Raw genomic sequence first — 22,673 nt, 5'->3', positions numbered from 1 at the left:
CGGAGTCCTTTGGAAAGTGGAAGTGAAATCTCATGGAGGAGCATAGAAAGGAACCTGGACTCTGGTGAGTCAAGTGTAAACGGAAAACTAGGCAGGCCCACAAGAGAGTTTGAAGAGCAACTCGCCGAAGATATGCAAACTAACAGCGACGTTTGTTCAGTCCATCAGAAGCAGGAAGCCTGCCAAATGACCAGTGGGGCCACTGGACGGTGGAGGTGCTAAGGGAGCACTCAAGGACGATAAGGCCATTGTGGAGAAACTAAATGAATTCTTTGCATCGCTCTTCACGGCTCAGGATGTGAGGGAGATTCCCAAACCTGAGTCATTCTTAGATGACAGATCTGAGGAACGGTCCCCGATTGAGGTGTCACGAGGGGAGGTTTTTGAAGAAATTGATAAACTAAACAGTAAGAAGTCCCCGGGCCCAGCTGGTATCACCCAAGAGGGAAACCGCAGCACTGTGGTATGTAACCTGTTGTTTAAATCCGCTTCTGTCCCAGATGACTGGAGGACAGCTAGTGTGACACCAGGTTTTAAAATGGCTCCAGAAGTGATCCTCAAGAGCGGCCAGACTGGGTCAGGCCAAAGGGCCATCCAGCCCGGTGTCCTGTCTGCTGACAGGGGCCAGATCTGCCTGCAGGATTCAAGCTGCGGGTGGACCAGGGATTTGTACAGAGGCAGTATATTTTCTCTCTTATTATCTCTCCCTTTCCTAATGGTTCCCGAGGTTGGCTTCGCTTTGCGACGGCCGCTGCACAGTGCGGAGATGTTTCCAGAGAACGACCCACAGTGACTCCCCGAGGAGACCCGTGGCAGAGACGGGTGCAGAAGGCCGCCGGGCGCGGTTCCAGGAGGCGGCGGGGCCAGAGGGCGACCCCGGCAAGAGAGTGCCAGTTTCATGGAGGGCTGGCAGGCGGAAGGGGGTTCCTCCAAGGGAGCGTACTGAGCCGGGAGAGAGCTCGGGGCCTGTGAGTCCGTGGCAACGTGGTAGCAGAGGACGGCGGGCGGATGCACCCTGTAGACAGGTGGCTGCCAGCGATAAAACAAGGAGATTGAAGGAACCAGCGAGGAAGTGGGCTCTAGTCAATTCCCTAAAAGGGGCCTTGCAGCCGGTGCCGGGAGAGAGGGCTGAGCGTTGGGGGGCTCACCCGGGGCAGCGGATTGCCCGGCTGGCAGAGAATGACCGGGGCGAGGAGCAAGAGCCAGATGAACAGCAGGGCTCCCGGGATGCCCGGAGAGCCTGGGCGTAGCGGGGGGTCCACCAGACCCGGTTCCCCAGCAAGGGGGGACTTCCCAAGCTGGGTTCCCCCCGGTGGATGTGAAGAGATGGGAACGGGAGTCGGAGGAGAGGCAGGCCAAGAGGACTGGCCGTAGGGAAAGCGGGGAAAGGCCCCAAATGCCCATTCCACAGGGACCCTAGATTCCCAAGTGGGCCCCGGCGCAGTGGGGTACAGCCCCGGGCGTTACCCAAGGAGGTCACCAGCCGGCTGGGAGAATCTCTCCGCACGGGGGGAAAGGGCACGGGGCCACCTCTGCAGGGGATGGGTGTAATCGGGGGGTGGGCAGGAGTCACCCAGAGACCCCAAAGACACAGGGAATCTGCGTCCAGGAGACCCCTCGAAAGGTTCCTGTGGCTAAGAGAGGACGGCCGGGAGCCGGGCTCAGCGGAGGGCACGTACGCTGGGGACGCGAACCGTCTCTCTTTCAAACTGGATCCGGACCCTGTGGCAGTAACCGCCAAAGAGCGAAACCGAGAGATCCCAGATCTCGCTCCTCCAGACGGGGGGCCAGGAGAGGGCTCAGCCCCCAGGGGGGAGCCCGGTGGGGGAGCTGGGAGGGGGGTCCGGGGGCCCTGGGACACGGACGCTGAGGAGATGCAGGCATGGCCGAGGTGGGCCTGGGAGAGGCAGTGCCCAGTGCAAACCTCACCCTGAGGGGGGTGCTCAGACCCCCTGGATTAAGGTGCATCTAAATAGGGGCCTGAGGGGGGGCCCCGAAGAGGTTGGGGGGCCCAATCAGCTGCCAGCGGAGGTGCTGATGGGGGACGGGTCGGAGAACTGGCCAGACGGTGCCCGCTTGGCCTGACCCTGCAGGGGGCGTAACACCTCCAACCAGGGGAGAGAGTTCCCAGGGGCGGGGCTTAACCGGGCTGAGACCCAGACTTTGTCACGAGGTGGGGAAACTGAGGCACAGCCAACGAGGGCCGGGCCCCGCCCCAGCCGCTGAATTCCAGACCCAGCCACAGAAGGATCCCTCCTGGAAGAAGCCGGGGCAAGACCCTGGGGAAGGATCGCAGGGAAGGAGCCCGGTGAGAGAAGCGACCGGGCGCCCCGCGGGAAAACAGCCTTGCGGGATCAGAGGGCGGCTGGTGGCGATGCCCCTCTCTCTAAACATTGGGGGGTCCAGCGCATCCGGCGAGGGGGCTGCAGAGTGTTTACTGCCCCGGAAATTCACAGGGCACCGGAAGAGGGGTCTTGGCTCGGGGCAAAGGGCCCCCCGGGATGGGACCTGTGAAGTCAGCAACTGGCGGAAGGAGGTGAGTGGTGCTGGGCCGCGAGATCAGCACCATGTCGACGTGGTGGAGCTGGGGAGACGTTGGGGCGGCCGTGGGTGTGGGCAGGAGAAGGGGAAAGTGAGTCTGTTGAGACAGGAGCCGGCTCTCTGCCCTGCTAAGCCCTGCCCGCCAGCAGGCATCAGAGGGGCTGCGTCGCACCCGCAGCCGGGCGCCAGCCGGCCTGGGCCCTGCCCGTAGGGGCAGGGGGGTTTCTCCTGCTCACAGTCCCCGGGGAACGGCCCAGGGCCCAGAGAGAGCTGAGAGTCATGCTGGTGGGCCTGGCTGAGGTGTCGGACCTGGGCCCCAAGGTGGGGAGCGGCTGCCTGAAGCCAGAGCCGGCCAAGGTGCAGGGGATCAGAGACTGGCCCGTTCCCCAAACCAGGAAGCGGGCCCAAGCCTCAAAGGGGACTGGAGGTTCGTGCCCCACTTTAGCTCCCATGGCGGGGGAGCCGGACAAGGGGGTCTGGACCGAGCTGTGCCAGGGGGACGCTGGAGGAGGCTCTAACCTAGGGGCCGGTCCTGGTAAACCCAGACTTGGACACACCCTTTATGGTGTTCAGCGGACACCTCAGACGCAGGGCAGGGCTTTACCGGATGAAAGGGGCCAATGCCGAGCCCGAGGGGGGCATCTGATCCCCCAGGATGATGACGTGGGGGTGTCCATGTGAAGGGGAGCGCGGACGTTACAGCTGATGCGTTGTCCCGGAGAGGGGGGCCTGATCTTCCCCAGGTCACTGGCTGGACTGACCCCGCTCAGCTCCGTCACGAAGCGGGGAGATGTGATGAGGTGGGGGGGGGGGGTTTCTTAGCGTCTTGCCTGAGTGCGGAGTGTGCTTCAGTTTCCCGCTGTGTAACGAGGTGGTGGGAGAGGGTTTGTTGTTACAGAGGAGGAGGTGTGACCTTGACCAGCAGTTGGGACCCTGGACAACGAGCAGGAGGTGGGGGACCGTGGTGACTGAGAGGCTCCCCCCAGCGTGGGGGTCAGCCGGTTCCGGCCAGTGGGAGGACAAAGGGCTGAGAAGAGAGGACCCCGGTGACCTGGCCTGCCGGGTCCAGCCAGAGGGGACCAAAGGCCAGAGGAGAGAGGGCCCCAGTGACCTGTTTACCTGGGATGGGAGACAGGACGGGGAGGAGCTGTTGGGGGGGATGATACCGGGTGACCGGCTGGGGAGGGAGCAGCCGGAGCCCCCCGGGATGCGGGAGAGACCGACGTGTACGGTGCTGAGGGGTGCCACGGCAGAGCCAGGCGGGCAGGGAAAGCTCAGAGGTGCGGTCCCAGGCGGCGGCGGGGCCTTACCTCAGCGCGAGAGAGTGTGACCTTCACGGAGGGCTGTCACACCAAAGGGGGGTCTCTCCCAGGGGCTGCATGGAGCCGAGGGGCACGAGCCCTGTCAGTCCAGGACCCCTCGTCTCATCACCCGATGAAATTAACAGGCAGCAGGGTTAAAACAAACATAAGGAAGTATTTCTTCACCCAACGCACAGTCAACCTGGGGAACTCCTCGCCGGAGGACATTGTGAAGGCCAAGACTGTAACAGGGTTCCAATAAGAACTAGATAAATTCATGGAGGACGGGGCCACCAATGGCTATTAGCCAGGATGGGCAGAGAGGGTGTCCCCAGCCTCTGTTTGCCAGGAGCTGGGAATGGACGACAGGGGAAGGATCACTTGATAATTCCCTGCTCTGTTCATTCCCTCTGGGGCACCTGGCCCTGGCCACTGTCGGCAGGTTCGGGGACACTGGGCAAGAGGGACCCTTGGTCTGACCTAGTTCTTATGTTCTGGCCCTCAGCCCCCCCCCCCCCCCGTTCTAACCACTAGACCTCACTCCCTGCCCAGAGCTGGGGAGAGAACCCAGGAGTCCTGGCTCCCATCCACGCCCCCCCCGCTCTAACCCACTCCAGCAGAATGTTGTGGAGTTGCGAACTTCCTCCCAACAGTGCCCTATGAGTGTGTGTGTGTGTGGGGGTGACTCAGAGAGAGGGGAAGGGCTCGGGAGGTGGGGGGGGGCTGCAGGGGGGACATGAAGGGTTAACCGTGGACCCCGGGTGGGACTGGGGGGAAGTGACTCCAGCCAAGGGCTGGGAGCTGAGGCCAGACCACATCCGCGTCTGCAGCCAGGAGATAAAGAATCGACACGCCAGCCCCCTAGTGACACCAGGCCCCCCCCCGGCCCACAGCGCCCCCTGCTGAGCCCCCTGCCCCATGGCACCCCCCGCCCCACAGCGCCCCCTGCTGAGCCCCCTGCCCTGCCCCATGGCACTCCCTGCCCCGCAGCCCCACCCTTGAGCCCCCTCCCTGCTCCCTGCCCCATGATGAGCTCCCTGCCCCACGGCGGCCCCGCTGCGCCCCCTGGAGGCAGCGTCTGCACTGAAAGCTCGGCAAGTCCCCTGGGCTACCCCAGTGAGCCATGGCCCCGTGCCGGTGGGGGCGGTGATGAGGCGGGGGAAGGAAATGAGTCTACAAGACATGACCCACCCCGGACACGGGACCGAGAGAAGTGATGGCGCCGGACCCCGAACTGCGACCGCTGCTCCTGGCTCTGCTCACGCTAAACCTCCTGCGAGGTGCTCAGGGCTGGGGGGGCAGGGGCTGCGGGTCGGGAGCGGGGGGCACCAGCAGGGCTGGGGGGGCAGGGGCTGCGGGTCGGGAGTGAGGGGCACCGGCAGAGCTGGGGGGGCCCGGGGCAGGGGGCTGAGGGTCGGGAGTGAGGGGCACCGGCAGAGCTGGGGGGGGCAGGGGGCTGCGGGTCAGGAGTGGGGGGCACCGGCAGGGCTGGGGGGGGGCAGGCCCCTGAGCGGTTGCTCTCACCCCTGGTCCCTGTTTCCTGTTTTTGTTCCCGCTTCTCATTGTGACCCTCGAGGGCTTTTTTCCTGGTGTTTTTTGGGCTTTCTGTGTAAATCCCCCCCCCCCCCCGGGACTCCACGTGCTCCCATTTCCCCTCCCCCCCCACCGGGGGTGCTGGGCCCCCCCTTCTTATTTCTCTTCTGCCCGGGGGGTCAGGCGGGTGGGCTGCAGCCTGGCGGTGCGGTGGGGGGGTTGTGAGCTCTGGGGTAGGAAGCCAGCAGACCCCCCACCACAGCTCCATCCATCTGTGCCTCCCCCCACATCTCTCCCCTCTGCCTGTCCACCCCCGACAGCTGCCTGCCTGTTTGGTCCCCCCCCGCTCCCTGCAGTGCCCTAGCTCTGCGAGCTTCCCCCAGCAGTGCCCTGCCATTCTGCCCCCCCAGGGCCGGCCCCCTCCCAGGCCTTCAGCATCGAGACCCAGAACCCCACCATCTTCGAGGGCGACGCTGGCGCACAGTTCGGCTACCGGGTCGTCCAGATGCGTTCGAACGGCAGCTCCTGGTGAGAGCCTCCGGCTCTGGGAGGGGAGTGGGGTCTAGTGGTTAGAGCCGGGGGGGGGGGGCTGGGAGCCAGGACTCCTGGGTTCTCTCCCCGGCTCTGAGAGGGGAGTGGGGGCTAGTGGGTTAGGGCAGGGGGGGCTGGGAGCCAGGACTCCTGGGTTCTCTCCCCAGCTCTGGGAGGGGAGTGGGATCAAAGTACCCCCCCCATCCTGTCTGTACCCATCTCTCCCCAGGCTGGTGGTGAGCGCCCCCCTGGCGGGGAACGGGACGGGGGCCCTGTATCGCTGCTCCTATCATGGGGGGGCCTGTGAGCCCATCCCCCTCCCCGGTAAGTGACAGGCGCATGGTGGGGTCACTGCCCCCCAATATATCTCATGAGTGGTGGGGGAGGGACAGGGGGTTATGTGGGATATTGAGGATGCCTGGCGGGGGAGGGAATCTCTCTCTCACGCTCTCTCTGTCCCCCCCAGACATCCCCCCGGTCTCCCTGGGGCTGGCGCTCGCCTCCGACGAGATCTCCAGGTCCCAGATCATTGTGAGTCACCCCGGGACCCCGATATAGGGCAGGGCGGTCCTGGGGGTGGGGGTGGGGTTAAGGAGGGATGGGGCTGTTGGGTGGAAGAGAAGAGGCAGGCAATTGGGGGTGGTGCATCCACCATGAGGGGCAAAGAGAGATAGGGGTGGGGCTGTGGCGGGAGGGGCCAAGGGAGGTGGGGGAGGGGTGCAGGTGGGTTCAGGAGATGGGGTGTTGTGGGGGTGTGGGGGGAGGGGTGCAGGAGTGGGGTCCCCCCCGGTGACCCCCCTTTACCTCCCCCAGGCCTGCGGCCCCCGGCTCCAGCAGCGCTGCGAGGAGAACGTGTATCTGCAGGGGCTCTGCTACGTGTGGGGGGGCTGGGAGCGCCCCCCCCGGGCCCTGCACCCGGCCGGCCAAGGTGGGGGCGGGGCTGGGGGGGGCAGCTGGTGGGGGTGGGGGGCTGAGCTGGGTGAGTTGGACGGGCGGATCTATTGCCGGGGCTGAGCTGGGGTGTGGGGTGGCTCCAGCCATTGCGGTCGGGGGGCTGAGTTGGGGAACTGGGGGCGGGGGGGGCTGATCTGTTATGGGGGGGGGTTGATGCTGGCCGGCGGGGCGGATCTGTGGGAGGGTGATGCTGGCCTGGGGGGGGCTGATCTCTCTTCCCTCCCACTCCCCCCCAGAGTGCATTTCGGGGGTGGACGTGGCTATTTTATATGACGACTCGCAGAGCATCCAGCCCAACGACTTCAGGCTCATGAAACAATTCATCCGGGAGCTGCTGCGGGCCCTGGCGGGGCCCCGCATCCAGGTGGGGGCCCGCCTGTCCGCCCGCCCCTGCGCGGTGTGTCCGGCCGGCCCGGCACCCCCTGCTGGAGGGGCCGAGCCCTGCCGTGTGTCCGTCCGTCTGTGGACATGTTAGGGGCCGGGCAGCCGGTGACAATCAGCTCTTTTAAATAATCTCCCCCCTTGCTGCCCCCCTGCCCCCCCAGATCGCCGTGGTCCAGTTCTCCTCCGAGATCCACCACGTTTTCACCTTTGCCGACTACGCCGCCAAGGGCCCGGTGGCCGTGGAGCAGGACCTGGAGGCCTTCTCCCATCTGAAGGGCAACACCCGCACCCCCTCGGCCATCCTCTTTGTGGTGTGAGTACCCCACCGGGGGCGGGAGGGGCGCAGCTGGGCTCCCCCCCCTCCGACGCTGACCCTGCCCGCTCTCCCCGCAGAGGCCAGACCTTCGCCCCCAAGAACGGCGCCCGGCCCCACGCCAAGAAGCTGCTGGTCGTTCTGACCGACGGGGAGTCCACCGACGACAGCGCCCTCTTCCCCAAGGCCATCCGGGCGGCCGACAGCATGGGGCTGGTCCGCTACGCCATCGGGGTAGGGCTGGGGGGGGAGCCGGCCAGGGGGCTGGAGAGTCCCCGCCGTGTGCGGGGCTTCGAAAAACTCCCGGGGTTTCTCCAGCCTTCTGGGTTCTGGGGGCTCCTGGAAGGTTCGGGGTTCCCAGCGCTTCTGGGGAGACCTTAAAGGTTTCGGGGTTTTAAGCGGTTCTGGAGGGTCCTTAACGGTTTGGGGAACCGAGAGGTTCTTTAAAGGTTCTCGGGTCTGAGAGGTTCTGGGAGGATTTTAGGAGGTTCCCAAGCGGATCTGGAGGTTCCTGGGAGGTTCTCGGAGGCTCCCGAGAGGTGTTGGATGGTTTTTAGGAGGTTCCTGAGAGGTTCAGTGAGGTTCTGATTGGTTCCCAAGAGGTTCTGCGAGGTTTATGGAGGTTCTGATTGGTTACTGAGAGGTTCTGGAGGCTCATGAGAGGTTTCAGAGGTTCCTGGGATGTTCTGGATGATTTTTAGGAGGTTCCTGAGAGGTTCTGGGAGGCTCCTGAGAGGTTCTGTATGTTTTTTAGGAGGTTCCTGGGAGGTTCTGGATGGTTTTTAGGAAGTTCTAGAGGTTCCGTGCAGTTCTGATTGGTTCCCGAGAGGTTCTGGAGTTTCCTGAGAGGTTTCATGAGGTTCTCGGAGGCTCCTGAGAGGTTCTAGAGGTTCCGTGAGGTTCCAATTGGTTCCCAAGAGGTTCTGGAGGTCTCTGATTGGTTCTGGGAGGTTCTTGGGAGGTTCTTGAGGATGCTAATGAGCTAAGGGAATTCACTGAAGGGTTTGGGTCCTCTGATGTTCTGGAGGGCACTTAATGTGTCTGTTGTCTGTGGGTATTTTGAAAGTTCTGGCTTCCCAAAGGTTCTGGAGGCTCTTTGACGGTTTTGGGTTCCAGAAGGATCTGGCATGTGCTAAGTGGCGCTGCAGGTTCCCTAAAGGTTCTGGAGGGTGCTAAGATGTCCTGGAGAATGAGTCAGTGTTTTTAGGTTGTGAGCGGTTCCTCAAAAGTTTTTGTTTTCCTGCAGGATCTAGGGGTTCCTTAAAGGTTCTGGACCAGAAATGAGGAGCTCGGGAGATTCCCAAAGAGACCCGGGAGGGATGTATGGGATTCTGGATTGGGGTTTGGATAGGCCGAGGCAGGGCTTGGGGTGGGGGTGGGGAGCTGGAAGGGTTCTGGAGGGTTCTGATGGATGTGGAGGTTCAGGGAGGGGGTGTAGATGGATCTGCAAGGGTTTGTTGGTATCTGAGGGGTTCTGGGGATTTGTGGGAGGTTCTGGGTGTTGGTGATGGTTCTGTGGGTCCTAGGAGGTTCCAGTTGGTTCTGGAGTATGGTGGGGGGCTCTGGAGAATGCTAGGGGGTGTCTGCATGTCTGTGAGGCGTCCCCGGGGGTTCTAGTTGGTTCTAGAGCATGGTGGGGGGTTCTGGAGGACCATGGGGGGTTCCGTGCTCGTGTGAAGGGCCTGTGGGTTTCCAGGGGGTCTGGAGCCCATTCCTGGAGGTCTCTCTCCCCCCTACCCCCCGGTTCCAGGTGGGCGAGGCGTTCTCCAAGGCCGAGGCACGCCAGGAGCTGCACACCATCGCCTCGCGGGCTGAGAACGTTTTCCAGGTCGGGAGCTTCTCCGCCCTCAGCACCATCCAGGAGCAGCTTCGTGAGAAGATCTTTGCTATCGAAGGTGCGGGGCCCACAGATCCTCCTCCAGCCCAGACGCCTGGGTTCCATTCCCTGTCCCAGTGTCTGGGAGTGCTGGGGTGGGGAGCACCACTACCTGGATGCCTGGGTCCCATTCCACGTCCCGCTGTCTGGGAGTGCTGGGTTGGGAAGCACCCCTACCCGGATGCCTGGGTCCTGTTCCCCACCCTGGCCTCTGGGAGTGCTGGGGTGGAGAGCGCCCCTACCCGGACGCTTGGGTCCCATTCCCCGCCTGGGTCTCACCGCCTTTTTTCCTCCCCCCAGGGACGGCCCAGGTTTCCAACGCCAGCTCGTTCCAGCTGGAGCTGTCGCAAGGTGGATTCAGCGCCCTGCTCACCCCGGTGGGTAGAAACCCTCACCCCCTCCCGTGCACCCTGGGGGGGCCAGCCCGGTCCATGGGCTCGAGCTCCAGCTGAGGGGGCAGGGGCAGAGAGCCCCCCAGGGCTGCAGTCGGACCAGGCGTAATACACGGTCCCACCACAAGGTGGAGCCAGCCACCCTGCTATGAACATGCCAATTATTGCTGGGCTCCTTACCATTAATCATTCCTCTGCTAACCTTCCTATTTCTAACCATATTAATTGGCTATAATGATTCCTAATTCAGAATGTACTTTAATAAAGCACCATCCATGTGATAATTGTCCTAACTGATGGTAACATTTCATACCGTCATTGACCGTCCTCGCTCACTGGGAAGGGGAATGCAGGGATGGGGAGATTCGTGTCCCGACGCCAGGGTGAGGGTTCCCACGGGTAGACTGGGGTTTCTCCTGCCTAGCAAGAGTTTCCTTGTTTGCTCGCGGATACAGTCCTCGCTAACCTGGGGTGCGCCGACCTCTCGTTCACAGGAACAGCCTCTCAGGGATGTTAATAGCTTGGTATTAAGGAGGAGAAACATTAATATAAAGTGGTATATTCCTGCCAAGAGACTTCCTAATATCCAGGGGAATTATTATGAATAAGAACTTTGAATATTAATAAGGATAACAGTAACATTATCCTATCTATCTATCCCCATACACCCCCTCATCTGTCTATCTATCTATCCCCATACACCCCCTCATCTGTCTATCTCGCTATATATCTATCTATCCCCATACACCCCTCTCATCTATCTATCTCCTCACTGCTTTTAATAATATTCTCATATTAATATATACCCATTTATCTAGCTGGCTTTCCCATTGATATGAAGTTTGCTAAATACTTTGTCTCACCAAGGCAGGTTTTCATTCATGTTCATGTTTCCTCATTTACATGATCGTTTTTGCATTAATATTCGTATTTATGGTTATTGGTTATTAATATTCATGTCCACGAGACAACGACGCTCCATGAGAAGACAGTCACATGACTGAAAAGCTGTGTCAGAGGGAGCACGGATTTAGCAAACTGCCGGGGTCAGTGGCCGTATATTGCTCTTGATGATATTATCATTCTCATTAATATTAACAGCTGTTTAATGAGATTTGCTTATTGTTACTGACGAGTGCCTCATGGCAATTAATATAGCCCCTTCTCTAAAATCGGTTTCCTCGTTACATTGACGGTAATATCTTCTCATTTGTTATTCATTGGTTTTCATGACTATGCATCATTTTCTAATTCATGGTCGACTTTTCTCATTGATCATGTTAGTTATGGGTCAATGTTAAATATGCACCTTCTGGTTTCTTCCCACTTCCCTCTTTGGGGTGGGTGACTTCTGTAGCTTCCTTCCAAAGCTCACGGCCGTACGCCCTGTTGTGCCAATCGGTCTCTCTGGGGTCCCGCAATGTCCAGTCCATGTGCCGAGTCTTTGGCCTTACGCTCGGTTCTCTTCCATCCATGATCATTGCGAGGGCCCATGTGTCTCTCCAGTGTCCGCTGGCCATGTCCGTACCGATCTCACCCCCTCGGCTTGTCTTGCATTGGGGGGGCCCCCCGTTCGCCACCTCATTTCGCTCCCTGTCACGGAGCGTCCAACCGTTTGACCATCTGGAGAACGTCCTCACCGTGGCAGAGAGTAGATGCCTGAGTGTCTTTCCTGTTGCGAGCAATGGCTCAGGGAGACTTTTCCTGGTGGAGAGGCGCTCTCCATTCCTGTTCGCTCATGGCCATTAATATACTTTTCTTCCTCCTCCTCCTCCTCCTCCTCCTCCTCCTCCTTCTTCATCTCCATCACTGGCAGCTTGCACCCCGGTCGCCCATTCTGCACCATCCCCTGCTCATCTCTTTGTGGACGACCTGCCCTTGAGATCCACCCAAGGGAACCACCGCGTCCAGCCACGAGCTTTTCCCACCCCATGTTCTTCTGCCGTCGACTTCCCCTCCAGCGCCCAGAAATCCACATCTCCTGGCCAACCCCCGACAGCAAATCGGTTTTGCCCTGAGAATCGAACCTCCCTTTTCCTCGAGGGTCTCCGACAAACGCCTGCCGAGTGCCCGTCATCTCCAATGTGATAGCCTCTGATTCTGATCTGCCGCGTCTCCTCGGGCGCCCGGCTTTGCTCATGGCTCGGCGTCCTGCTCCTGTTACCCCACGTTTCTCCCATTCCCCATGCCCCTTGGGAGGGGGGGGGTTCAGAGGTCGTTCGCATCCCGGGTCTTTGCACATGAGTTTGCAGCGATGGCCCAGGCATCAGGGGGCCGGGTGGGGGTTAGCGTGGTGAGGATTAGGTAATATAGAATAGTCACAGAGTCATAGAATCTCAGGGTTGGAAGAGACCTAGGAGGGCATCTAGTCCAACCCCCTGCTCAGAGCAGGACCAACCCCCAACTAAATCATCCCAGCCAGGGCTTTGTCAAGCCTGACCATAAAATATCTAAGGAAGGAGATTCCATCACCTCCCTCGGTAACTCATTCCAGCGTTTCACCACCCTCCTAGTGAAATAGTGTTTCCTAACATCCAACCTAGACCTCCCCCACTGCAACTTGAGACCATTACTCCTTGTTCTGTCATCTGCCACCGCTGAGAACAGTCTAAATCCATCCTCTCTGGAACCCCCTTTCAGGTAGTTGAAAGCAGCTATCAAATCCCCGCTCACTCTTGTCTTCTGCAGACTAAACAATCCCAGTTCCCTCAGGCTCTCCTCATAAGTCATGTGTTCCAGCCCCCTAATCATTTTTGTTGCCCTTTGCTGGACGCTTTCCAATTTCTCCACATCCTTCTTGTAGTGTGGGGCCCAAAACTGGACACAGTACTCCAGATGAGGCCTCACCAATGTCGAATAGAGGGGAACGATCACGTCCCTTGGTCTGCTGCCAATGCTCCTAGTTATACGGCCCAAAATGCCATTGGCCTTCTTGGCAACAAGGGCACACTGCTGACTCATATCCAGCTTCTCGTCCACTGTAATCCCCAGGTCCTTTTCTGCCGAACTGCTGCCGAGCCATTCGATCCCTAGTCTGTAGCGGTGCATGGGATTCTTCCGTCCTAAGGGCAGGACTCTGCACTTGTGTGACGAAGTGGGACTGTTCTTAATGTTTCCTCTGAATAGTGTGGGGGTGCCCCAGTTTCCCCTAGGCAGTTTTTAAGTCTCTAGGTGGTGGGATAAGGGTGTATGATCATTGCAGAGCCCTAGAGGGCAGGTGTGCGCAGGGGTCTGGACACAGGGAATGGCCGACACCCTGTTTCCTGGCACCTGATGGCCTGGGCCTTCCCCCCTGCAAGGTGAGAGCTAAAGGGTTGGAGAACAAAGGAATCCGGTGACCTCCTGGCCCGGGACAGGGACAAAGCCCAGAGGAGGAGGGACTGGAGGGTGAGTTAGTTGGGGGCTGGCTGGAGACATGGAGTGAAGTGCAGATGTGGTTGTCTGGCTCAATGCCCCCCCCAAATGGACCCAGCTGAGGGGTCCTGTTCTCTGCACCTACAAGCTCTGTGTTAGACCATGTTCCTGTCGTCTAATAAACCTTCTGGTTTCCCGGCTGGCTGAGAGTCAGGTCTGACTGCGGAGTTGGAGGGCAGGACCCTCTGGCTTCCCCAGGACCCCGCCTGGGCGGACTCACTGTGGGAAGCGCCCGGAGGGGCAGAGGATGCTGAATGCTCCGAGGTCAGACCCAGGAAGGTGGAGCCGGGTGAGCTGTGTGTCCTGCAGACAGGCTGCTCCCCGAGAGGAGACTTCCCCAGAGTCCTGCCCGGCTCCGTAGGGAGCAGGTCCTGAGCATCGCCCGGGGACCCCGGGACAACTGGTCCTTGTTGAACCTCATCCGATTTCTTTTGGCCCAATCCTCCAATTTGTCTCGGTCCCTCTGGATCCTGTCCCCACCCTCCCGCGTATCTACCTCTCCCCCCAGCTTGGGGTCACCTGTGAACTTGCTGAGGGTGCAATCCAGTCATGAATCATTATTGTGGCTCATTAATCGTCTGAATATTTCCCCTTATTAATATTCATTTGGCTCATTAATATCCTGTTTCCCATCATTAATCATTCTTTTAGCTTATTAATATGCGGAAGGCTTCATCTCATTCATAGTCATGTGGGCTCATGAATGTTTGTGGGTCGTTCATTAGCGCTGGGCTGATGGGGGGGAACTGGTGGGTTACGGGCTGTTGGAGGTCAGGGCCCCGCATGGCAGTGGGGGTGGGGGACGGGCTAGGACGCCTGGGTTCCTCACAGCCCTCTCTCTGTCTCTCTTCTTCCGCCCCCTAGGAGGCTGTTGTGGTGGGGGAGGTGGGGGCCTACGACTGGGCGGGGGGGCTGGAGGAGTGGTCGGGAGACCCCCTCCTCGCGACCTTCATCAATGAGTCCTCACTGGGGCAGGAGGCCAAGGACTCGTACCTGGGTGAGTGACCCCCCCATCCCTCTACACCCCTCCCTCACTTACCCCCTTCCCCCCAACCCCCCCATGCTAACTCTTCCCCTCCCCCCCGCAGGCTATGCCGTGGCCCTGGCCCGCCAGGGGGGCAGTGTCCTGTACGTGGCTGGAGCCCCCCGGTTTGGGCACGTCGGGCGTGTGGGAGTCTTCCAGCGCAGCGGGGGGCGGGTCGGAGACAGTGTCCTGGGGGAGCAGGTGAGAATCGCGCCCCCCCCGTCCGTCTGTCTCTCCTCCACCCCGACACCCATCCGTCTGCCCCCCACTCCCCTGTCTGTCCCTCGCCTCACACCCCTGTCCGTCTGTCCATCCATAACCCTTCCCCCACCCGTCTGTCCAGGCCCCCAGTGCCTCCCGCCCCCATTCCTCCCTCCGGCTGTGCCCCCAGCCCCTCATCCGTCCGTATGTCCAGCCCCTCCACACCCTGCATCCGTCCGTCCGTCTGTCTCTCTCCCCCGCCCCAGGTGGGCTCCTCCTTCGGGGCCGAGCTCTGCACCCTGGACCTGGACGGGGACGGCGAGACAGACCTGGTTCTGATTGGGGCCCCCGGCCACCAGAACCGCAGCTGGGGCGGCCTGGTCCAGGTCTGCGCCCTGCAGGACGGGGTGAGCCCGTTGGGGAGATGGGGGGCTGGGGGGTTTGGCAGGGGGGACCAGGCTGGGGGAAGGTGGGGGTGGCACTTGGGGGGGAAGGGAGGGATTGGGAGGGGGATGGGTAGAGAGGAGGGAGAGGGGAGATGGGTGGAGGATGGGGGTGGGGCTGGGGAGAGATGGGGGGCTGGGGGTGGGGCAGGGGAGACCAGGCTGGGGGGAGATGGGGTTGGGGCTTGGGGGGGAGGGGAAGGAAAGGGAGAGGGATAGGGAGAGAGGAGGGAGAGGGGAGATGGGCGGAGGGCAGGGCTGGGGGTGGGGCAGGGGGGACCGGGCTGGGGGGAGACAGGGCTGGGCTCTGATCTGGTCTCTCTCTGCCCTAGGGCTCCCTGAGATGCACCCAGAGGCTGTGGGGGTCCCCGGGGGACGGGCTGGGCCGGTTCGGGGCGGCGCTGGGGCCCCTGGGGGACGTGAATGGGGACAGCGTGAGAGACGTGGCCATCGGGGCCCCCATGGAGGATGAGGGCCAGGGGGCCCTTTACATCTTCCTGGGGGAGCCGGGGAGACTGGCCCTGAGAGACCCCCACAGCCAGGTGAGAACCCTGGGGGCTGCGGGTCGGGAGTGAGGGGCACTGGCTGGGCTGGGGGAACTGTGGGTCGGGAGTGAGGGGCACCGGCAGGGCTGGGGGGGCAGGGGTGGGCTAGCGGGGGGCTGCGGGTCGGGAGTGAGGGGCACCGTCCCATCTCTCTCTCCCCCCTCCCCCGCAGCGCATCTCCGCCCGGTCTCTTTCTCCCGCCCTCCGGTTTTTCGGTCAGTCCGTCCAGGGCCGGCTGGATCTCAGCGGGGACGGACTCATGGACGTGGCCGTTGGGGCCCTGGGCCGGGCCGTGCTGCTCAGGTAGGGGAGAGGCCAGCGGAGGGCACTGCTGCGGGGAAGCTCGCAGTGCTGGGGAAGGGGGGCGGGAATTGGGGCTGCTGCTGCGGGGGGGAGGGGGGCAGCGTCCGTCTGTCCCGCTCTCTCACTGTCGGCGCGTCTGTCTCCCGGCAGGTCCCGTCCGGTGATCAGCGTCTCCTGCTCCCTGGCGCTGAATCCGGCCCGGATCCCCCTGGACGATGCCGGCTGCACAGGGGGGTTAGGTGCGGGGGCCAGGGGGGTCGCCCTGACCCTGTGCTTCAACCTCAGCCAGATCAGCCTGGGGGGCCAGGTGAGACCCCTCCTCCCTCCGGCACGTCCCCTCACCCGGTCCCCCTCCACTCGTTCATTCGTCCCTTCCTCCGTTCCCTCGCTCTCCCGCAGCCCCGCTTCGTGCCCGCGTCTCCTTCACGCTCCAGGTGGATGCTGGGAAATCCAACCCGCGCCTGGCGCTGCACGACGGGACCTCGCAGCTCTTGGAGACCCTGCGGGTCGGCTCCAGGCCAGTCTGCAGCACCAAAGCCCTACACGTCCTGGTAGGACCCCGCTCCCAGCCCCCAGGGCACTGCTGGGTGGGAAGCTCACAGCGCTGGCCGCGGGAGTCCCTAGATGGAGACACTGCTGTGGGGAAGCTTGCAGCACTGAGCAGGGGCAGTCCCTGGCTGGGAGCACAGCTGTGAGGAAGGTCATAGTGCTAGGAGGGGGGGTCCCTGGCTGGGGGCAGGCACTGCTGTGAGGAAGCTCGCAACCCTGGGTGGGGGGAGTGCCTGGCTGGGGGCACTGCTGTGGGGAAGCTCACAGCACCAGGAGGGGGAGTCCCTGGCTGGGGGCACTGCTGTGGGGAAGCTCACAGCACCAGGAGGGGGAGTCCCTGGCTGGGGGCACTGCTGTGGGGAAGCTCACAGCACCAGGAGGGGGAGTCCCTGGCTGGGGGCAGGCACCGCTGTGAGGAAGCTCGCAACCCTGGGTGGGGGGAGTCCCTGGCTGGGGGCACTGCTGTGGGGAAGCTCACAGCACCAGGAGGGGGAGTCCCTGGCTGGGGGCACTGCTGTGGGGAAGCTCACCGCGCTGGGCAGGGGCAGTCCCTAGTTGGGGGCACTGCTGTGGGGAAGCTCACCGCACTTACCCCTCCCCCCAGCCCTGCCTGGAGGATTTCCTGGCGCCGGTGGAGCTGCAGGTGAATTTCTCGGTCCAAGGGGAGCCGATCCTGGGCACGCGGGGTCTGACGCCCCTGCTCCTCCCCAGCACCAACACCACCACCCACATACAGGTACCCCCCTCCCCCGGCCTGCCGCCCGGTCGCCTGGGTCCCTCCCCCTCCCCCGGCCTGCCGCCCGGTCGCCTGGGTCCCATCCCCTCCCCCGGCCTGCCGCCCGGACGCCTGGGTCCCTCCCCCTCCCCCGGCCTGCCGCCCGGACGCCTGGGTCCCTCCCCCTCCCCCGGCCTGCCGCCCGGACGCCTGGGTCCCTCCCCCTCCCCCGGCCTGCCGCCCGGACGCCTGGGTCCCTCCCCCTCCCCCGGCCTGCCGCCCGGACGCCTGGGTCCCTCCCCCTCCCCCGGCCTGCCGCCCGGTCGCCTGGGTCCCATCCCCTCCCCCGGCCTGCCGCCCGGACGCCTGGGTCCCTTCCCCCCTGTGCACTGAGCCGGACTCCTGAGTCCCAGTCCCAGCGGTGAGTGACCTGGACGCCTGGGTCCCCTCCGGCTACTCTGGGATCTCTTGGCCTTACAGGTTCCCTTTGAGAAGAACTGCGGGGCAGACGAGGTCTGTGTGGCTGACCTGCGCGTCTCCTTCAACTTCTCGGGGTGAGTGAGACCCCCCCTGGCCAGCGCCCCGCCCCCCATGGCGCCCCCCGCTGGGCAGGGCTGGGCTGGACGCAGTTTGTGCTTTCCAGGTCCCCAGGACTCAGACTGAGCCCCCATTTCCCACTCAACCTGACGGTGCAGCTGGAGAACGTGGGCGAAATCGCTTATGGGCCGGTGCTGACGATCCAGTACCCCCCAGGGCTGTCCTTCCGGGGGGGCTCTGTCCTGCAGGTATCGGGGGGCTGCGGGTCGGGAGTGAGGGGCACCGGCAGGGCTGGGGGGCAGGGCTGGGCTGGCAGGGGGCTGCGGGTCGGGAGTGAGGAGCGCTGTCACTAACGAGCCCTTGTTTTCCCATGTCCCCAGTCCCACTGGCCGGTCTCTCTGGTTTGCGGCGTGCCCGGGGCTCCAGGCCGTCTGTCCGTCCTCAACAGCTCCTGCCAGCTCAGCCCCCCGGCCCTGCGGGAGAGAACGAAGGTAAGGGGGGGGGTGTCCGTGCACCGAGCACGCCCGGTCTCAGCACCCCGTGTCTGTGCCCTGCGCCGAGTCTCACTTTTCTCTGGTCTCCTCCCCCAGGTTTTCCTCCATCTCTCTTTCCACGTCTCCTCTGACACCACCTGGGGGGACGGCCCAGCCTCCTTCACTCTCCGAGCTGACTGGTGCGTTCCTGGCTTTCGGGGGGGGGGGAGGAACAAGGGAAGGGACCCCACAGTGTGTGTGGGGGGGATGGGAAAGCAAAGGCGAAGGGGTGGCCCCACACGCACCCTTCCACCCTCCATCAGTCCATCCATCTGTCCGTCCACCCGTCCATCCATCTCCCCTGCCGTCCACCCGTCCACCCGTCCATCCATCTCCCCTGCCGTCCACCCGTCCACCCGTCCATCCATCTCCCCTGCCGTCCACCCGTCCATCCGTCCATCCATCTCCCCTGCCATCCATCTACCCTGCCATCCACCCACCCATCCATCTCCCCTGCCATCCATCCGTCCACCCGTCCATCCATCTCCCCTGCCGTCCATCCGTCCATCCATCTCCCCTGCCATCCATCCATCCATCTCCCCTGCCATCCACCCGTCCGTCCATCCATCTCCCCTGCCATCCACCCATCCCCAACACACGTCCATCCATCCATCCCCTGTGTGTCCAGGGAGCCTGGGGCAGCCCACGCTGGACATGCCCAGGGCAGACTGCAGGGGGGGGAGCAGATCCTCCCAGCGACTGGTGGGTAACACTGACGTTCGACTCCCCAACCCGTCACACATGGAGCTCCTGATCCCCCACCCTGGTTATCGAGAAGCTGAAAAAAGCAGCCACCCAGCCCCCTTTCCTGCTGTCCCGTTCTCTGGTCCCAACCAGCACCGAGCTCCAGTCCAGGGAGAAGTTATCTAAAAACTCTGCTCACGCTACCAAATGTTCTTCTGACCCCGGGGCCAGCCACGTTGCCAGGTCAATATAGGTTTGGATCTTTCCCAAAATACCAACCTGCCGGCCAGTCCTTTCCTCTGTAAACCTAAAGGTTTAGTAGAAAAGAGAGACCGGGAAGGGCGACGTGAGATGGTAGAGCCCTCAGAGACGCACGGAGATTTCCAAGGCTGTAGATCAGGTTCGTAGCAGTGCTGGTGAGGCTGCTGGCTTGAGAGTCCCCCTGGAGTCACCCGCCGCTGGGATGGGTCAGTCAGTCCCTTGCTCAGAGCTTCGGTCTGTGGAGAAGTGAGTCCAGAGGCGGGAAGCAGGTCTGGAGACAAAATGGAGAAGATGCAGCTGCTTGTTCTGTCCTTTGCCATGTGGTTTGTGCTTTCTCTGTCCCCAACGCAAGCTCGGGGCACAGGGGCATGGAGAAGACCCCAGCCCCCTATGCACAGGCCTGTCCCTACGTGTCCTGCTGGCTCCCAGGTGCATCCCTCGGCCTCTCTCCAGGGGTCCATGGTACAGCTGATGCCCCTGGATGGGCCATGGGGCAGGCCAGGCAGGGCTGGTGCCAATCTGTCCGGGGGTGTCACCCTGACCCACAGCCTGTGTCCGGAAATACAGATCTACCCCACCTACCTGTAACCCGCCAGGCACGGGTGATGCGCACGGAGAAAGAAGCTGAGCGTACCTGGCAAATCGCGGCCTCTTCGCTGCGGCCGGCCGTGGCCTCTCCGGGCAGATTCCCTGCGGTGACGGGCCGTCGATAATCCGACGACAGCGTCTCTCCCGTACGCTGTACGGCGTCACACCTCCGCCCCCCAACAGCCGTCCGTCCGTCCGTCCGTCCCTCCCGCCTCTAGCCCCCCATCCCTCCACCCCCCGCTGGCTCTGCTCCCCTTTCCCTCTCCACACACAGAGGTTTGCCAGCTGGGCGGGGAGGGGTCCCGGGCCAGAGGGGGCCGGGGGGGCAGGTCCCGACCCAGGGCTGATCCGAACCACTTTTCCCTCTTTCCCCTGCAGTCAGAACGAGAACGGGACCCTGGCGGACAACGCAGCCACGCGGGAGCTGCCGGTTCTGCGCCCGGTCGGGGTCGTCGTGACCGGGTACCGCCCCCCCCCCCCCGATTTCCCCTCCCCCCCCGCTCCTCGTGCCCCGGCAGGCCCCTTTCCATGGGGGGCTGGGGTCCGCACAGACACTGACGCCCCCGCGTCTCCCCCAGGTTGGATTCGAGCACCTACGTCAGCGTCCCGTCGGAGCTGCCGGCGCCCCGAGCCATCGCCCACCGCTACCAGGTGACCGGCCGGCTGAGACTGGGCGCGCTCGGTGCAGCGATATCTGCGTACGCCGAGCTCCCGTCTGTCTTCTCCGCCTTTAACGCCGTCCCTCTTCCCCCCGCCCCCCAGGTGCAGAATTTGGGGCCCCCCACTGTGCCCGTAACTGTGACCTTTGAACTCCCCATCCGGGCCGAACTCGGCTTCATCTGGGACGTATCTGTGAACCTCAGCGGTGGGGTGAGTGGGACGGAGGAGGGTGGGGTCTAGGGGTTACAGCGGGGCCGGGGGGGCTGGGAGCCAGGACTCCTGGGTTCTCTCCTGGAATAACCTTCTCCATTGCCTGATAGGAACATGGGTTCACATGCACCCAGCCACTGACGCTCCGAATGGGGGCTTTCACCCAGACCCCAAAGGAACCAGTGACAGTAAGATCAGAGCTGAGATGCAGCCACTTCTGGGGCTGGGCACACGGGGACCCCTCGCCCGGCGCTGGGACGCGGCCCCTCTGGGTGGGGGAGGGGCTGGGCACACGGGGACCCCTCGCCTGGCGCTGGGACGCGGCCCCTTGGGGTGGGGGGGGCTGGGCACACGGGGACCCCTTGCCCGGTGCTGGACCGTGGCCCCTCTGGGTGGCGGGGGGGCTTGGACACATGGGGACCCCTCACCCGGCACTGGGACGCGGCCCCTCTGGGTGGGGGGGGCTGGGCACACGGGGACCCCTCGCCCGGTGCTGGGACGCAGCCCCTCTGGGTGTGGGGGGTACTGGGCACACGGGGACCCCTCGCCCGGCGCTGGGACGTGGCCCCTTGGGGTGGGGGGGCTGGGCACACGGGGACCCCTTGCCTGGTGCTGGAACGTGGCCCCTCTGGGTGGCGGGGGGGCTTGGACACATGGGGACCCCTCGCCCGGCACTGGGACGCAGCCCCTCTGGGTGGTGGGGGCTGGGCACACGGGGACCCCTCGCCCGGCGCTGGGACGCGGCCCCTCTGGGTGGGGGGGGCTGGGCACACGGGGACCCCTCGCCCGGCGCTGGGACGCGGCCCCTCTGGGGAGGAGCGGCTGTTTCCCGGTGCTTTGGGACAGGCGGTGGAGTCTGACTCTGGTTCCCTCTGCTCCCAGCGCGGGTGCCTCGGGGCATCTGTCTGCACCCGGGTCCGGTGTCAGGTGGCCTCCCTGGCCGGTGGAGAATCCCGCAGCTTTAACTTCTCCGGGGAGCTGCGTAGGCCGGAGGACGGAGCTCAGGTACGCCCGGCGGGGGGCGCCCGCTGCGGGCGCGATGGGGCCACGCCGCCCCCCGCTGTCCCCACAGCTTACCCCCCTCTCTCTGTCCGTCTGTCCTCAAGCTGGAAGCCCGCAAAGTCTGGCTCCGCAGCGAAGCAGCCGTCGGCATCGACGAGACCAAATACTTCCAGATCCAGCCAGAGGAATTCCAGTACAGCCAGGTACGGGGAGCCAGGACGCCTGGGTTCTCTCCCGGCTCTGGAAGGGAAGTGGATCTAGTGGTTAGAGCGGGGGGCTGGGAGCCAGGACTCCTAGGTTCTCTCCCTGCTCTAGGAGGGGAGTGGGGTCTGGTGGGTTATGGCTGGGAGCCAGGACTCCTGGGTTCTCTCCTGGCTCTGGGAGGGAAGTGGGGTCTAGTTGTTAGAGCAAGGGGGGCTGGGAGCCAGGACTCCTGGGTTCTCTCCCCTAACCATGTCTCTCCTCAGATCACCACGGAGGTGGAGTTAATTTCCCATTTCAACCCGGTCCCGGTGATTATCGGCAGCTGCATTGGGGGCGTCCTGCTTCTCGCCGTGATGGTCGGGCTCCTGTATAAGGTGCGTGTCCCCTCCCCAGCTCCTTGGCTGGCCTGACACCGGCCTGTCTGTCTGTCCATCCGTCCATCAGCCGCCCTCCCTCTAACACCCCTCCCCCCACTCTTCTCTCTCCCCCAGTTCGGCTTCTTCAAGCGGAATCGGCCCATGGCCCCGGAGGAGACCCCAGGAGGGGAGACTGTGTCTGGGGGTCCGCAGGGAAACAACGCCCTGCCGGAGCACCCCGCCACGCAAGGATCCACTGACCCCGAGGGGGTGTCGTGACACTGCGGCGGGGGGGCTGGGAGCCAGGACTCCTGGGTTCTCTCCCCAGCTCTGGGAGGGGAGTGGGGTCTGGTGGGTAGAGCAATGGGGGTTGGGAGTCAGGACTCCTGGGTTCTATCCCTGGCTCTGGGAAGGGAGTGGGGTCTAGTGGTTAGAGCCGGGGGGCGGAGGGGGGCGGACTGGGAGCCAGGATTCCTGGGTTCTCTCCCCAGCCGTGGGAGGGGAATGTTCTCATTTCTGAAAGTGTCTTTTGTCTGATTATTTTGTTCCAGTTTCTGCTCTGCGTTTTTCTTTGTTTTTAAACCGGAGGAAAAAACCGGAGACAAAACTGCTTTGGTCA

General features: G+C 63.2%; 1 protein-coding gene across 1 annotated transcript; it reads left to right on the top strand.

Moving 5' to 3' along the window:
- Positions 1-5,007: 5,007 nt before the first annotated feature.
- On the top strand, positions 5,008-22,333 carry LOC141988767 (integrin alpha-X-like). Its single transcript, XM_074954702.1, has 30 exons — positions 5,008-5,122; positions 5,786-5,903; positions 6,136-6,230; positions 6,373-6,437; positions 6,720-6,834; positions 7,097-7,224; positions 7,406-7,557; positions 7,638-7,791; positions 9,308-9,452; positions 9,734-9,810; positions 14,104-14,236; positions 14,328-14,464; positions 14,731-14,871; positions 15,240-15,449; positions 15,625-15,755; positions 15,906-15,994; positions 16,068-16,306; positions 16,909-17,040; positions 17,500-17,573; positions 17,663-17,804; positions 17,937-18,047; positions 18,147-18,229; positions 20,001-20,084; positions 20,201-20,273; positions 20,385-20,492; positions 20,603-20,680; positions 21,375-21,497; positions 21,599-21,697; positions 21,962-22,072; positions 22,190-22,333. The coding sequence occupies exons 1-30, from the start codon at positions 5,059-5,061 to the stop codon at positions 22,331-22,333; spliced, it is 3,555 nt and encodes a 1,184-aa protein (XP_074810803.1). The 5' UTR covers positions 5,008-5,058.
- Positions 22,334-22,673: the final 340 nt, after the last annotated feature.

The sequence above is a fragment of the Natator depressus genome, chromosome 6 (genome assembly GCF_965152275.1).
Source record: "Natator depressus isolate rNatDep1 chromosome 6, rNatDep2.hap1, whole genome shotgun sequence".
NCBI classification, from domain to species: Eukaryota; Metazoa; Chordata; order Testudines; family Cheloniidae; genus Natator; species Natator depressus.
This window is presented reverse-complemented; position numbering and strand designations above follow the sequence as displayed.